Source organism: Mustelus asterias, chromosome 8 (assembly GCF_964213995.1).
Source record: "Mustelus asterias chromosome 8, sMusAst1.hap1.1, whole genome shotgun sequence".
In the NCBI taxonomy this organism is placed as follows: domain Eukaryota; kingdom Metazoa; phylum Chordata; class Chondrichthyes; order Carcharhiniformes; family Triakidae; genus Mustelus; species Mustelus asterias.
Window position 1 is genome coordinate 136,585,474 of NC_135808.1, and position 13,819 is coordinate 136,599,292.

General features: G+C 46.9%; 2 protein-coding genes across 3 annotated transcripts in view; one reads left to right on the plus strand and one right to left on the minus strand.

Annotated features, from left to right (window-relative positions):
* The window catches only part of cryz (crystallin, zeta (quinone reductase)), a 143,577-nt gene that overhangs the window by 53,763 nt on the left and 75,995 nt on the right, over positions 1-13,819 (plus strand). The gene's annotated exons all lie outside the window — the stretch shown is intronic.
* tyw3 (tRNA-yW synthesizing protein 3 homolog (S. cerevisiae)) overlaps positions 5,381-13,819 on the minus strand; it is a 33,169-nt gene continuing 24,730 nt past the window's right edge. The window contains exon 6 of the mRNA XM_078219034.1: positions 5,381-10,246. Coding sequence (XP_078075160.1) covers positions 10,051-10,246 — 196 coding nt within the window. The 3' untranslated portion in view covers positions 5,381-10,050. The remainder of the gene's footprint in view (positions 10,247-13,819) is intronic.

Below are 13,819 nucleotides of genomic sequence, written 5' to 3' on the forward strand. Positions count from 1 at the left end.
CCCAAAACTAAAAAGGACATGGCTGGTATGAGTGGGAGGCCAGTATACTGCATTCGGTGTGGGATGTGGGAGTTCCTGGAGACAACTTGCCTCCCGGAAGTCCATATCTGTGCCAGATGTGTGGAACTGCATCTCCTGAAGGATCGTGTAAGGGAGCTGGACTGAGGCTCGATGAACTCAGTTTAGTTAGGGAAAATGAGAGAGTCATAGATAAAAGTTATCGTCAGGTAGTGACACCAGGGTCTCGGAAGGAAGACACGTGGGTCACGGTTAGGAGGGGTAATAGTCAGAAGGGTGATGTGCCAGAAAGTACCCCAGTGGCAGTCTCCCATAAAAGAAAGGAATGGGCAACAGATGGGAGAAGGGAAGGGAGTGAGCAGTCTGTGGAGGGATCCCCTGTGGTTGTCCCCCTCCAAAATAGGTATCTTGTTTTGGATTCTGTGGAGGGGGATGACCCTCCAGGGGTAAGCCACGAGGACCAGATCGCCTCCATGGAGACAGGCTCAGGGGTCCGGAAGGGAAAGAAGGGGTTTAGGAGAGCGATAGTTGTGGGGGACGCAATGGTTAGAGGCACGGACAGGCGCTTCTGTGGGACTGAACGAGAATCCAGGATGGTAGGCTGCCTCCCTGGTGCCGGGGTACTGGATGTCTCCGAGAGGGTAGGAAGCATATTTAAAAGGGAAGGTAGTCAAACGGATGTGATTGTACACATTGGGGGAAATGATGTAGGTAGGAAGAGCAGGGGGGTCATACGAGAGAAATTCAGGGAGTTGGGTGCTAGGCTAAAAAGTAAGACTCCAGGGTAGCAATCTCTGGACTGCTCCCGGTGCCTAGTGCAAGTGAGGCTCGGAACAGGGAGATTCTACAGTTGAACGCGTGGCTAAAGGACTGGTGCAAGAGGGAGGGTTTTAAATTCATAGATAACTGGGAAATCTTCAAGTCAGGATGGCAACTGTACAGAAAGGATGGGTTACACCTTAACTGGAAGGGAGCAAATATCCTGGCTGGGAGTTTTGCTAGAGTGTTTCGGCAGGATTTAAACTAGTGTGGCAGGGGGGTGGGGAACAAAACAGGAGGTCAGTAAATACTGAGGCTGGGGTCGAGCTGGGGCCAGGGCAAGGCTAGCTAAGAAGAGGAGCACTCTGGAGGAGGAGGACCTGACTGGGCCTGGAGGTCTGGAGTGCATCTGCTTCAATGCGAGGAGTGTAACGGGTAAAACAGACGAACTTAGGGCCTTAATGCTTGTGCGGAATTTGGATGTGGTTGCGGTGACGGAAACTTGGTTAAAAGGACAGGACTGGCAGCTGAATATTCCGGGGTATAAGTGTTTTAGGCGAGACAGAGGAGGGGCTAAAAAAGGTGGGGGAGTAGCGATATTAGTTAAGGAGCATATTACCGCGGTGCAGAGGGTAGACAACTTAGAGGGGTCATGTACTGAGTCGCTGTGGTTGGAACACCGAAACAGGAAGGGTGCAGTCACTATGCTGGGGGTGTACTACAGACCACCCAACAGTCCACGGGAAGTGGAGGAAAGGATATGTCAGGAGATTCTGGATAGGTGCAGAAAACATAGGGTTGTTGTAGTGGGGGACTTTAATTTCCCTGGCACAGACTGGAAAGTGCTTAGAGCTGGGGGACCGGATGGGGAGGAATTTGTAAAATGCGTACTGGAAGGTTCTTTAGAACAGTATGTAGATAGCCCAACTAGAGAGGGGGCTATACTGGACCTAGTTCTGGGAAATGAGCCCGATCAGGTCGTCAAAGTTTCGGTAGGGGAACATGTGGCAAATAGTGACCACAACTCTGTTAACTTTAGGATAGTAATGGACAAGGATGAGTGCTGTCCTACGGGCAGGGTGCTAAATTGGGGGAAGGCTGACTATAGCTGGATTAGGCAGGAATTGGTGGATGTTGATTGGGAGAGGATGTTCGAGGGTAAGTCTGCGTCTGGCATGTGGGAGTCTTTTAAGGAACTATTGATAAGGCTGCAGGATAGGCATGTGCCTGTAAAAAGGAAAGATAGGAAAGGTAGGATTCGAGAGCCGTGGATAACCAGGGAAATTGAGGATCTGATTAAAATGAAAAGGAAGGCGTACGTTAAGTCCAGGCAACTGAAAACAGATGGAGCTCTGGAGGAATACAGAGAGAGTAGGAAAGAACTCAAACGGGGAGTTAGAAGGGAAAAAAGAGGTCACGAGATGTTCTTGGCAGGCAGGATTAAGGAGAATCCTAAGGCATTCTATTCATACGTTAGGAACAAAAGAGTTGTCAGGGAGAAAATCGGACCTCTCAGGGACAAAGGATGGGAATTATGCTTAGAACCCAAGGGAATAGGGGAGATCCTAAATGAATACTTTGCATCGGTAATCACGAAGGAGAGGGGCGTGTTAACCGGGAGTGTCTCGGAGGGAGGTGTTGACCCGTTAGAGAAAATCTCCATTACAAGAGAGGAAGTGTTAGGTTTTTTAGGGAACATTAAAACTGACAAAGCCCCAGGGCCTGATGGCATCTATCCTCGACTGCTCAGGGAGACGAGAGGTGAAATTGCTGGGCCTCTGACGGAAATCTTTGTCGCTTCTTTGGACACGGGTGAGGTCCCTGAGGATTGGAGGATAGCGAATGTGGTCCCGTTGTTTAAGAAGGGATAACCCAGGAAATTATAGGCCGGTGAGCTTGACGTCCGTGGTAGGGAAGTTGTTGGAGAGGATTCTTAGAGACAGGATGTATGTGCATTTAGAACGGAACAATCTCATTAGTGACAGACAGCATGGTTTTGTAAGAGGGAGGTCGTGCCTTACTAATTTGGTGGAGTTTTTTGAGGAAGTGACAAAAACGGTTGATGAAGGAAGGGCCGTGGATGTCGTCTATATGGATTTCAGTAAGGCATTTGACAAAGTCCCACATGGCAGGTTGGTTAAGAAGGTTAAGGCTCATGGGATACAAGGGGAAGTGGCTAGATGGGTGGAGAACTGGCTTGGCCATAGGATACAGAGGGTAGTGGTCGAAGGGTCTTTTTCCGGCTGGAGGTCTGTGACCAGTGGTGTTCCGCAGGGCTCTGTACTAGGACCTCAGCTATTTGTGATATATATAAATGATTTGGAAGAAGGTGTAACTGGTGTAATCAGCAAGTTTGCGGATGACACGAAGATGGCTGGAATTGCGGATAGCGAAGAGCATTGTCGGGCAATACAGCAGGATATAGATAGGCTGGAAAATTGGGCGGAGAGGTGGCAGATGGAGTTTAATCCGGATAAATGCGAAGTGATGCATTTTGGAAGAAATAATGTAGGGAGGAGTTATACAATAAATGGCAGAGTCATCAGGAGTATAGAAACACAGAGGGACCTAGGTGTGCAAGTCCACAAATCCTTGAAGGTGGCAACACAGGTGGAGAAGGTGGTGAAGAAGGCATATGGTATGCTTGCCTTTATAGGACGGGGTATAGAGTATAAAAGCTGGAGTCTGATGATGCAGCTGTATAGAACGCTGGTTAGGCCACATTTGGAGTACTGCGTCCAGTTCTGGTCGCCGCACTACCAGAAGGACGTGGAGGCGTTGGAGAGAGTGCAGAGAAGGTTTACCAGGATGTTGCCTGGTATGGAGGGTCTTAGCTATGAGGAGAGATTGGGTAGACTGGGGTTGTTCTCCTTGGAAAGACAGAGAATGAGGGGAGATCTAATAGAGGTATACAAGATTATGAAGGGTATAGATAGGGTGAACAGTGGGAAGCTTTTTCCCAGGTCGGAGGTGACGATCACGAGGGGTCACGGGCTCAAGCTGAGAGGGGCGAAGTATAACTCAGACATCAGAGGGACGTTTTTTACACAGAGGGTGGTGGGGGCCTGGAATGCGCTGCCAAGTAGGGTGGTGGAGGCAGGCACGCTGACATCGTTTAAGACTTACCTGGATAGTCACATGAGCAGACTGGGAATGGAGGGATACAAACGATTGGTCTAGTTGGACCAAGGCGCGGCACAGGCTTGGAGGGCCGAAGGGCCTGTTTCCTGTGCTGTACTGTTCTTTGATTTCATTAAACCAATGGCAGCCGAAAAGGCTTGCCACTCTGATCACTTGGGGCAGTGCTCCGAAAGCTAGTGGCTTGTGCTACCAAATAAACCTGTTGGACTTTAACCTGGTGTTGTGAGACTTCTTACTGTGTTTACCCCAATCCAACGCCGGCATCTCCACATCACTGGGAATTGGGCAGATTGTTGCCTATAGCTTACAGGTACCATTGCAGTGCCACTATTTTTATCACTTCTTCAGTATAAGTTGTTAGCCTGGCCACAGAATTCTTCAAGTTCAATGGTTAAAGTCCTTCTCTCAACTACTGACATGTATGTTCATCTATTACAGGAGCTGATGTCCCTGTATTGACTTCCACCTTAACAGGCTTTCCATTTTCCTGGAGCATTATAGTAAAGGAGCGATCTTGCCCACTTTTATATTAAATTGAGTGAATATTTAAATTGTTATTGCTAGACTCTTCCACATTGTATACTGATGATGTTATTTAATTGGTTTCTTGGTAAACTTGACTTGGCTCTGCACCTATATGTCAAGTGGCCTCTCATGACAAAAATAACACAGCTTCATTATACCTTCAGGATTCAGGGGAGTGGTTTCTGCCAAATCAGTAACATGTCACTTCAAACGTTGCTGATTGTCTCTTTGAAATCTTGTTTTATTCGAGGCTGATCTTGTTTCCCCGCTTTGCGGCTACTTCTTCAGTTTTGGTACCAGTCCTGACTGCAGGTTCCCAACCTAACTGGTGAACGGCACCACTTTGGGAGCTCTGTAACTCTTGTGCACTTTTTTCAGCCCTTTCCATTGCCTGTGCTATCTCCATTGCTCATTTAAAATTTATATCAACCTCTGCACGTAATCTCAGTTGAATCGCTTCATTATTCAATCTGCAGACTAATCTGTCCTGTAATGTATCATTAAAGGGGGCTCAAAAATCACAATATTCCAATTAGTCACAATTGCTTTGCCTGGGGCTCTCCCCCTTGAATTAAACTTGAATCCCTGGATGGAGCATGGCTGATGGTTCAGGCTGAAATGTGACTTCTTCAATTCCACAAGCTCACTGAATAATTTAGAGTTGCGCGCTTGGGGCTGTGAGACTGCAAATCAGATTATAAATTGGGTTCCACACGTACTCTGTTGAATTGCCTTGCACTTCGCCTCCTCCTCTACTTTGTTTGCTTGGAAGTCAAGGTGCTCTAAGTATTGTGCCCAGTCCTCTGCAGAGGAGTCCAACGAGAGGCATCTTGGTAAGTACTCTTTTCTTTTCTCAACTTCAATATAAACTGCATATTCACAGTCTGAGGATTTTAAAAAATCTTTGTCGCCAAATATAAAGATGCTCTTTCACCAGTTTAGGGAAACACAACTTGTTTATTTACAGGTTAAAACTATACAGAGGCTTGCAGCCTTGTGACTGCAATCACGAGGCTGCAAAATATGGGGAAGCAGATTTAGGACTGAGTTGAGGAGGAACTTCGTCACACAAAGGGTTGTGAATCTGTGGAATTCCCTGCCCAGTGAAGCAGTTGAGGCTACCTCATTGAATGTTTTTAAGGCAAGGATAGATACATTTTTGAACAGTAATGGAATTAAGGGTTATGGTGAGTGGGCGGGTAAGTGGAGCTGAGTCCACAAAAACATCAGCCATGATCTTATTGAATGGCAGAGCAGGCTCGAGGGGCCAGATGGCCTACTCCTGCTCCTAGTTCTTATGTTCTAATCAGCTCCCAAGATGACTCCCCACCCTGCTCAGTTCCCCAGGTCATGTGACACTTAAAGGGACAATCACCACAGATATGTTTAAACTTAACAAAAAATGCACACAATGCCACTCACGAAGTCTAAAGCCATTTTGTGGTTAGCTGGAGGCCCAGAGAATATAATCCAGAAAATATATATTGAAACCCCACCATACATCTGAAAATTAATATTCACTATTAAAAACGTGACAAGATTGCTGGATTGTCTGAAAAGCCAAGTTGGCTCAGTAAGTTCCTTTGCGGAAGGAAACTTGCTATCCTTACTCTCTTGGGCCGTATAAGTGACTCCAGACACACATCAATGTGTTTGACTTCAAACTCGGTGCCATTCATGGTTAAGGCAGCTTTGCCCCCGGCATCTTGAGGACAACTGGTGATGGACAATAAATTCTGACCTTGCCAAGTGATGCTCGCTTGCTGCTGAATCATTGAATCACAAACTACACAAGAAGACCTTTGGCGCATTGTGGCAACTCTTTGAAGGAGCCATCTGATTAGTCCCATCCCCTACCCTTGCCCTGTAAATCTTTTCCCTTCAAGGGGCGGCACGGTAGCACAGTGGTTAGCACTGCTGCTTCACAGCTCCAGGGACCTGGGTTCGATTCCCGGCTTGGGTCACTGTCTGTGTGGAGTTTGCACATTCTCCTCGTGTCTGCGTGGGTTTCCTCCGGGTGCTCCGGTTTCCTCCCACAGTCCAAAGATGTGTGGGTTAGGTTGATTGACCATGCTAAAAATTGCCCCTTAGTGGCCTGGGATGCGTAGATTAGAGGGATTAGTGGGTAAAATATGTAGGGATATGGGGGCAGGGCCTGGGTGGGATTGTGGTCGGTGCAGACTCAATGGGCCGAATGGCCTCTTTCTGTACTGTAGGGTTTCTATGATTCTATGAAGTTTTCATCCAATTCCCTTTTGGAAGTTGTTATTCAATCTGCCTCCTCTGCAATTTCAGGAAGCACACTGCACATCACAACAACTCGGAATCAAAATTCTCACCTCCCCCTTTGGTTCTTTTAACAATTCTCTTCAATCCCATGTTCCTCTGATTAACGACTCTCCTATCATGGGAAACACTTTCTCTTTATTTACTCCTTCAAAACCATTCCTGAACACCCCAACCAAATCTCCCTTTAATCTTCTCTGCTCCGAGGGCAACAACCCCATCTTCTCCAGTCTCAAGATCACTGAAGTACCTTAGCACAAAAGAATAAAGGGTGGGGGAGAGGAAGAACTAAGTTCAGATGCAGCCCAAGTGTAGACAACTATATAAGCAGCAGTATTAAGATTAAGATAAATGTTTGCACTAAAAGCAATTTTAAGCACGATTGGAGGGTCGGTACTAAGTGAGTAAAAGGTTAAGTCGCCACAGTCTCAGATGGCCATTGGCTGCTCTCCCCTTTGAGGGGGGAGCTGACTAGTGGTGATTTAACAAGAGGAACACCACACTTCAGGCAAGGGGCCAGGTTGAGAAGGTGGGGCCTTCATGAATCACCTCAGTTGGTATGGGAATTGAACTCTCCTGCTGGCGTTGCTCTGCATCACGAACCAGCTGTCCAGCCAACTGAGCTAAACTAAGTGAATGATGCACTGCTGGGAGGCCAGTACTGAGGGAATTTCTTTTTATATTCATTCGTGTGACATGGGCGTTGCTAACTAGCTAGCATTTAAAGTTTTAAAGTTTATTTATTAGTGTCACAAGTAGGCTTGCATTAACACTGCAATGAAGTTACTGTGAAAATCCTCTAGTCGCCACACTCCGGCGCCAGTTTGGGTACACTGAGGGAGAATTTAGCATTACCTATGCACCTAGCCCAGCCAGCATGTCTTTCGGGATGTGGGAGGAAACCAGAGCACCCGGAGGAAACCCACACAGACACATGGAGAACATGCAGACTCCGCACAGATAGTGACCTAAGCCAGGAATCGAACCTGGGTCCCTAGCGCTGTGAGACAGCAGTGCTAACCACTGTGCCACCGTGCCGAACTGTTCAATATTTATTGCCCATCCCTACTTGTCCGAGGGCAGTTGAGAGTCAACCACATTGCTGTGGATCTGGAGTCATATATAGGCCAGACCAGGTAAGGACGACAGATTTCCTTCCCTGAAGGACATTAGTGAACCAGATGGGTTTTTCCAACAATCGACAATGGTTTCACGGTCATCAGTAGATTCTTAATTCCAGATATTATTTATTGAATTCAAATTCCACCATCTGCCATGGTGGGATTTGAACCCGGGTCCCCAGAAAATTAGCTGAGTTTCTGGAATAATAGTCCAGCAATAATACCACTAGGCCATCGCCTCCCTGCGCTGTACTGTCGGAGGGTCAGTACTGAGTGGGCATAGCATTGTCAGAGACAGGACTGAGGGAGTGCTGCACTGTGTGAAGGTCAGCACTGAGGGAGCACTGCACTGTCAGAGAGAGGGTCAGTACTGAGGGAGTGCTGCACTGTCAGAGGGTCAGTACTGAGGGAGTGCGGCACTGTCAGAGGGTCAGTACTGAGGGAGTGCTGCACTGTCAGAGGGTCAGTACTGAGGGAGTGTCACACTGTCAGAGGGTCAGTACTGAGGGAGTCCTGCACCATCAGAGGGTCAGTACTGAGGGAGTCCTGCACCGTCAGAGGGTCAGTACTGGGGGAGTGCTGCACTGTCAGATGGTCAGTACTGAGAGAGTACTGCACTATCAGATGGTCAGTATTGAGGGAATGCTGCACTGTCAGATGGTCTGTACTGAGGGAGTGCTGCACTGTCAGATGGTCAGTACTGAGGGAGTGCTGCACTGTCAGAGGGTCAGTACTGAGCGAGTCCTGCACTGTCAGAGGGTCAGTACTGAGGGAGTGCTGCACTGTCAGAGAGTCAGTACTGAAGGAGTGTCACACTGTCAGAGGGTCAGTACTGAGGGAGTGCCGCACTTTCAGAGAGTCAGTACTGAGGGAGTGCCGCACTGGGTCAGTACTGAGCGAGTGCTGCACTGTCAGAGGGTCAGTACTGAGCGAGTGCTGCACTGTCAGAGGGTCAGTACTGAGCGAGTGCTGCACTGTCAGAGGGCGAGTACTGAGCGAGTCATGCACTGTCAGAGGCAGTTGAGTTTTGAATAAATTCCAGCTCGACAGAGCGTGGAAATGGGAGCCCAGCCAGTAGTGTGTTGGACTAATCAAGACGTAACAAAGCCATCACTCAGGGTCTCCACAGTGAATGAGCTGAAACAAGGGCCAAGTCATGGAAATAGACGGTCTTAGTGATGACAACAGTATGTGCTCAGAAGGTCACCTCAGGGTCAAAAGTGATAACAAGATTATGAACAGTGTTGTTAGGGAGAGGAATGGAATCAGTGGCTAGGAAAATATTTTGGAGTGGGAGCTGAAAACAATGGCTTCAGTTTTCCCAATATTTAACTGAAGGAAATTTCTGCTCATCCAGTACTGAACCGGAATGGAGCACCAGTGAGGGGAGTGACTGTTACAGGCACTAACATTGTGTTTATACATTATGAGTGAACTACGCAACCACCGGCCACGTGCTATATACAAACAGTATCCTCAGCATTTACTTTTGAAATTATGGAGGAGTTGTATCCGTGGATTGCTATTTCCGACACTAAATGCCTAATTACCCCCATAATTGGAATAGGAAGAAGTCGTCTGTCTTGTTGGATTTTAGTGAACCATCAAATCTCTGGTATGGTTCACAAAAAAACAAACAAAAACGTCATCAATGTCGTAAACAAATACAAATGTGGTTTCTAATTTAAACCAGAGGCATGGTTTTACAATCCTCTGGGCCTTGGCAAGCCACACCTGCCAGTCCAGCAAAATGGGGATAAATCCCTGACAGAATCTACTTAATTGGCTGTGGAGCACATTCCATTTGCCTTCAAGGAATTTATGTCTTGCTTACTGTATGCATTTCGATTGCCTATTGCTGACCATTGGACGTCTTTGATGACTTTTCCATCCAATCTTCTCACATTGAACCAAATTTTCAACCAATATGACCCTAAGTGTCAATGTCTCTCCCAGCTCATGTCATTTTAAATGTACCACGTTTATTAAAAAAATGAGCCGAGATAAAATTTACTTCATAAAAATAGCCCAAACAGGAATAGAATCACAAAACTGAAAGCATCAGAACTCTGATTAAATCCTCCCAACTGCTTTTAGAATGATTAGTTTTGGAGATATCAGTCGTGCTCCTACAGTGTCTCCAACTGCGTCCAGGGGCTGCGCTTTCCTTACGTTCATTCCGGGGATAAGAAAGTTGTGATCATGTGGTGCCCATCAGAAAGGAGAGGTCACTCTCACAATCGCTATGGGCTGTCAGCTCGCCATTCCCTCGTTCCTTCTTCGCAGTTCTGTGTCTTCTCCTGCGAGTGTAAACAGAAGCTGCAGTGCTCACATTTCCATCAAGCGGTTCGGGAGACATGGGGACACTTAGGGCAGATTGAAGGCCAGAGTAAAACCTAGAATTCAAACAAGAATTTAAATGGTGAGAAACAGGTTTGATCGGGCGAAATGAAAGAGAAACTGTTTCACTAGCAAGGGGGTTGATATCCCGAGGCATGGTACATTGGGGAAACCATGCAGACGCTACGACAACGGATGAATGAACACCACTCGACAATCACCAGGCAAGACTGTTCTCTTCCTGTGGGGGAGCACTTCAGCAGTCACGGGCATTCAGCCTTGGATCTTCAGGTAAGCGTTCTCCAAGGCGGCCTTCATGACACACGACAGCGCAGAGTCGCTGAGCAGAAACTGATAGCCAAGTTCCGCACACATGAGGACGGCCTAAACCGGGATGTTGAATTTATGTCACAATATCAGTAACCCCCACAGCTTGCCTCCTGGGCTTGCAGAATCTCACTAGCTGTTCTGTCTGGAGACAATACACATCTCTTTAACCTGTGTTTAATGCTCCCTCCACCCACATTATCTGTACCTTTAAGACCTGGCTGGCTTTAGGGATTTGCATTCTAATCAGTATTCTGTAACTTGATTTTGTGTCTCTGTGCACGGTTTGAGAGCACATTTCCACTCCATCTGATGAAGGAGCAGCACTCCGAAAGCTTATGGTATTTGCTACCAAATAAACCTGTTGGACTTTAACCTGGTGTTGTGAGACTTCTTACTGTGTTCACCCCAGTCCAACGCCGGCATCTCCACATCAAGGGGGTTGATAACCAGAGGACACAGATTTAAAATCTCCTGTGAATTGTCAAGAGGGAGAGGGAGGTTTTTTTCAAAGCAGCAAGTGTATTGCCTGAAATGGCGATGGAAACAGATTCAGTAACAACTCTCATAGGGAACAGATAAATAGTTGGAGGAGGAAAGTTTTACAGGGCTATATTGGAAGACCAGGGAAATGGGACTACTTGGATAGCTCTTTCAAAGAGCTAGCATTCATAGAAAAGACTGAATAACCCCTGTGCTGTAAGATTCTGAGAATCCGAGACGCTCTTAGTGAATCTCTGAATAACAATTTCATCCTGGAGAGGCAGTGTGCCTGTCCATCCACAGGTCATTAAAAAAATCCTCTCACAGTTTGATTAAAATGAGCGGCACAGTGGTTAGTACTGCTGCCTCACAGGGCCAGGGACCCGGGTTCAATTCTGGCCTCAGGTGACTGTCTGTGTGGAGTTGGCACATTCTCCCCTTGTCTGCATGGGTTTTTTCCAGGTGCTCTGGTTTTCTCTCACTGTCCAAGGATGTGCAGGTTAGGTTGATTGACCATGTTAAATTGACCCTAGTGTTAGGGGGAATTAGTAGGGTAAATACATGGGGTTACGGGGATAGGGCCCGTGTGGGATTGTGGTCAGTGCAGGCTCGATGGGTCAAATGGCCTCCTTCTGCACTGTAGGGATTCTATGGTTTCTATGAAAATCAAAAACCACGATCTATAGTGCTTTTAAAAGTAGATAACGAAAACTCATCTGTCAGCTGTGGCTCTGTGGGTAGCATTCTTGCCAAGTCAGAATGTTGTAGGTTCAGGTCTCACTCCAGGGACTTTAACATTAAATACAGACTGCCACTCAGTTGAGGAGTGCCCTTGAGATGGATCATTATTTATTTTTTCTCAGGTACACATAAAAGAACCATGGCACCTAAAAGCAGGGGAATTCACCCCAGTGCCCAAACTCATAGAAAGAATCATAGAAACCCTACAGTACAGAAAGAGGCCATTCGGCCCATCGAGTCTGCACCGACCACAATCCCACCCAGGCCCTACCCCCATATCCCTACATATTTTACCTGCTAATCTACGCATCCCAGGACACTAAGGGGCAAATTTAGCATGGCCAATCAACCTAACCCGCACATCTTTGGACTGTGGGAGGAAACCGGAGCACCTGGAGGAAACCCACGCAGACACGAGGAGAATGTGCAAACTTCACACAGACAGTGACCCAAGCTGGGAATCGAACCCAGGTCCCTGGAGCTGTGAAGCAGCAGTGCTAACCACTGATATCTGTCCTTAAACAAACTCACTGAAGCGGATTATCTGGTCATTATCTTGTTGTTTGTGGGATATATACGAACATATGAGTGAGGAGCAGAGGTCGGCCACTGGGCCCCTCGGGTCTGCTCCGCCATTCAATACAATCATGGCTGATCTGGTTTTAACCTCGGCTCCACATACCCAACCTACTCCCAATAACCTTTCACGCTCTTGCTCATCAAGAATCTATCTCACACTGCCTTAAAGACTTTCAGAAACTCTGCTTCTACTGCCTTTTCAGGAAGACTCACAACCCTCAGAGTGAAATAGCTTTTCCTCATCCCTGTCTTAAGTGTCTAAATCTATCTTAATTTTTTTAAACAATAACCTTCTAACTGTATATTCTCACACAAGAGGAAATATCATGTCCACATTCACCCTGTCAAGACCCCTCAGGATCTTGTTTCAATCAAGTTGCCTCTTAGTCCTATAAACTCCAGCAGATCCAAGTCCAGCCTGTCCAGCCCATTCCAGGTGTCGGTCTAATGAACTGCTTCCAATGTATTTACATCTTTCATTAAATAAGGAGATGAGTACTGTACACAGTACTCCAGATGTAGTCTCACCAATGCCTTATATAAGCATCTTGGGCTGTATGTAAATTGGCTGACATGTGGTTTTGCGAATGGGAGGTTGTGTCCCACGAACTTAATCGAGTTTTTCGAGGAAGTGACGAAGATGATTGATGAGGGTAGGGCAGCGGATGTCCCTCATGGCAGACTGGTGCAGAAGGTGAAGTCACATGGGATCAGAGGTGAGCTGGCAAGGTGGATACAAAACTGGCTCAAGGGTAGCAGTGGAAGGGTGCATTTCTGAATGGAGGGCTGTGACAAGTGGCGTTCCTCAGGGATCAGTGCTGGGATCTTTGCTGTTTGTAATATATATATAAATGATTTGGAGGAAAATGTGACTAGTTTGATTAGTAAGTTTGCAGATGACACAAAGGTTGATGGATTTGCGGATAGCGATGAGGACCATCAGAGGATACAGCAGGATATAGATCAGTTGGAGACTTGGGCAGAGAGATGGCAGATGAAGTTTAATCCGGACAAATGTGAGGTAATGCATTTTGAAAGGTCTAATACAGATAGGAAATATACAGTAAATGGCAGAACCCTTAAGGGTATTGATAGGCAAAGGGATCTGGGTGTACAGGTACACAGGTCACTGAAAGTGGTAATGCAGGTGGAGAAGGTAGTCAAGAAGGCATACGGCATGCTTGCCTTCATCGGCCGGGGCATTGAGTTTAAAAATTGGCAAGTCATGTTGCAGTTTTATAGGACCTTAGTTAGGCCGTACCTGGAATATAGTGTTCAATTCTGGTCGCCACACTACCAGAAGGATGTGGAGGCTTTGGAGAGGGTACAGAAAAGATTTACCAGGATGTTGCCTGATATGGAGGGCATTAGCTATAAGGAGAGGTTGGAGAAACTTAGTTTGTTCTCACTGGAACGACGGAGGTTGAGGGGCGACCTGATAGAAGTCTACAAGATTATGGACAGAGTGGATAGTCAGAAGCTTTTTCCCAGGGTGGAAG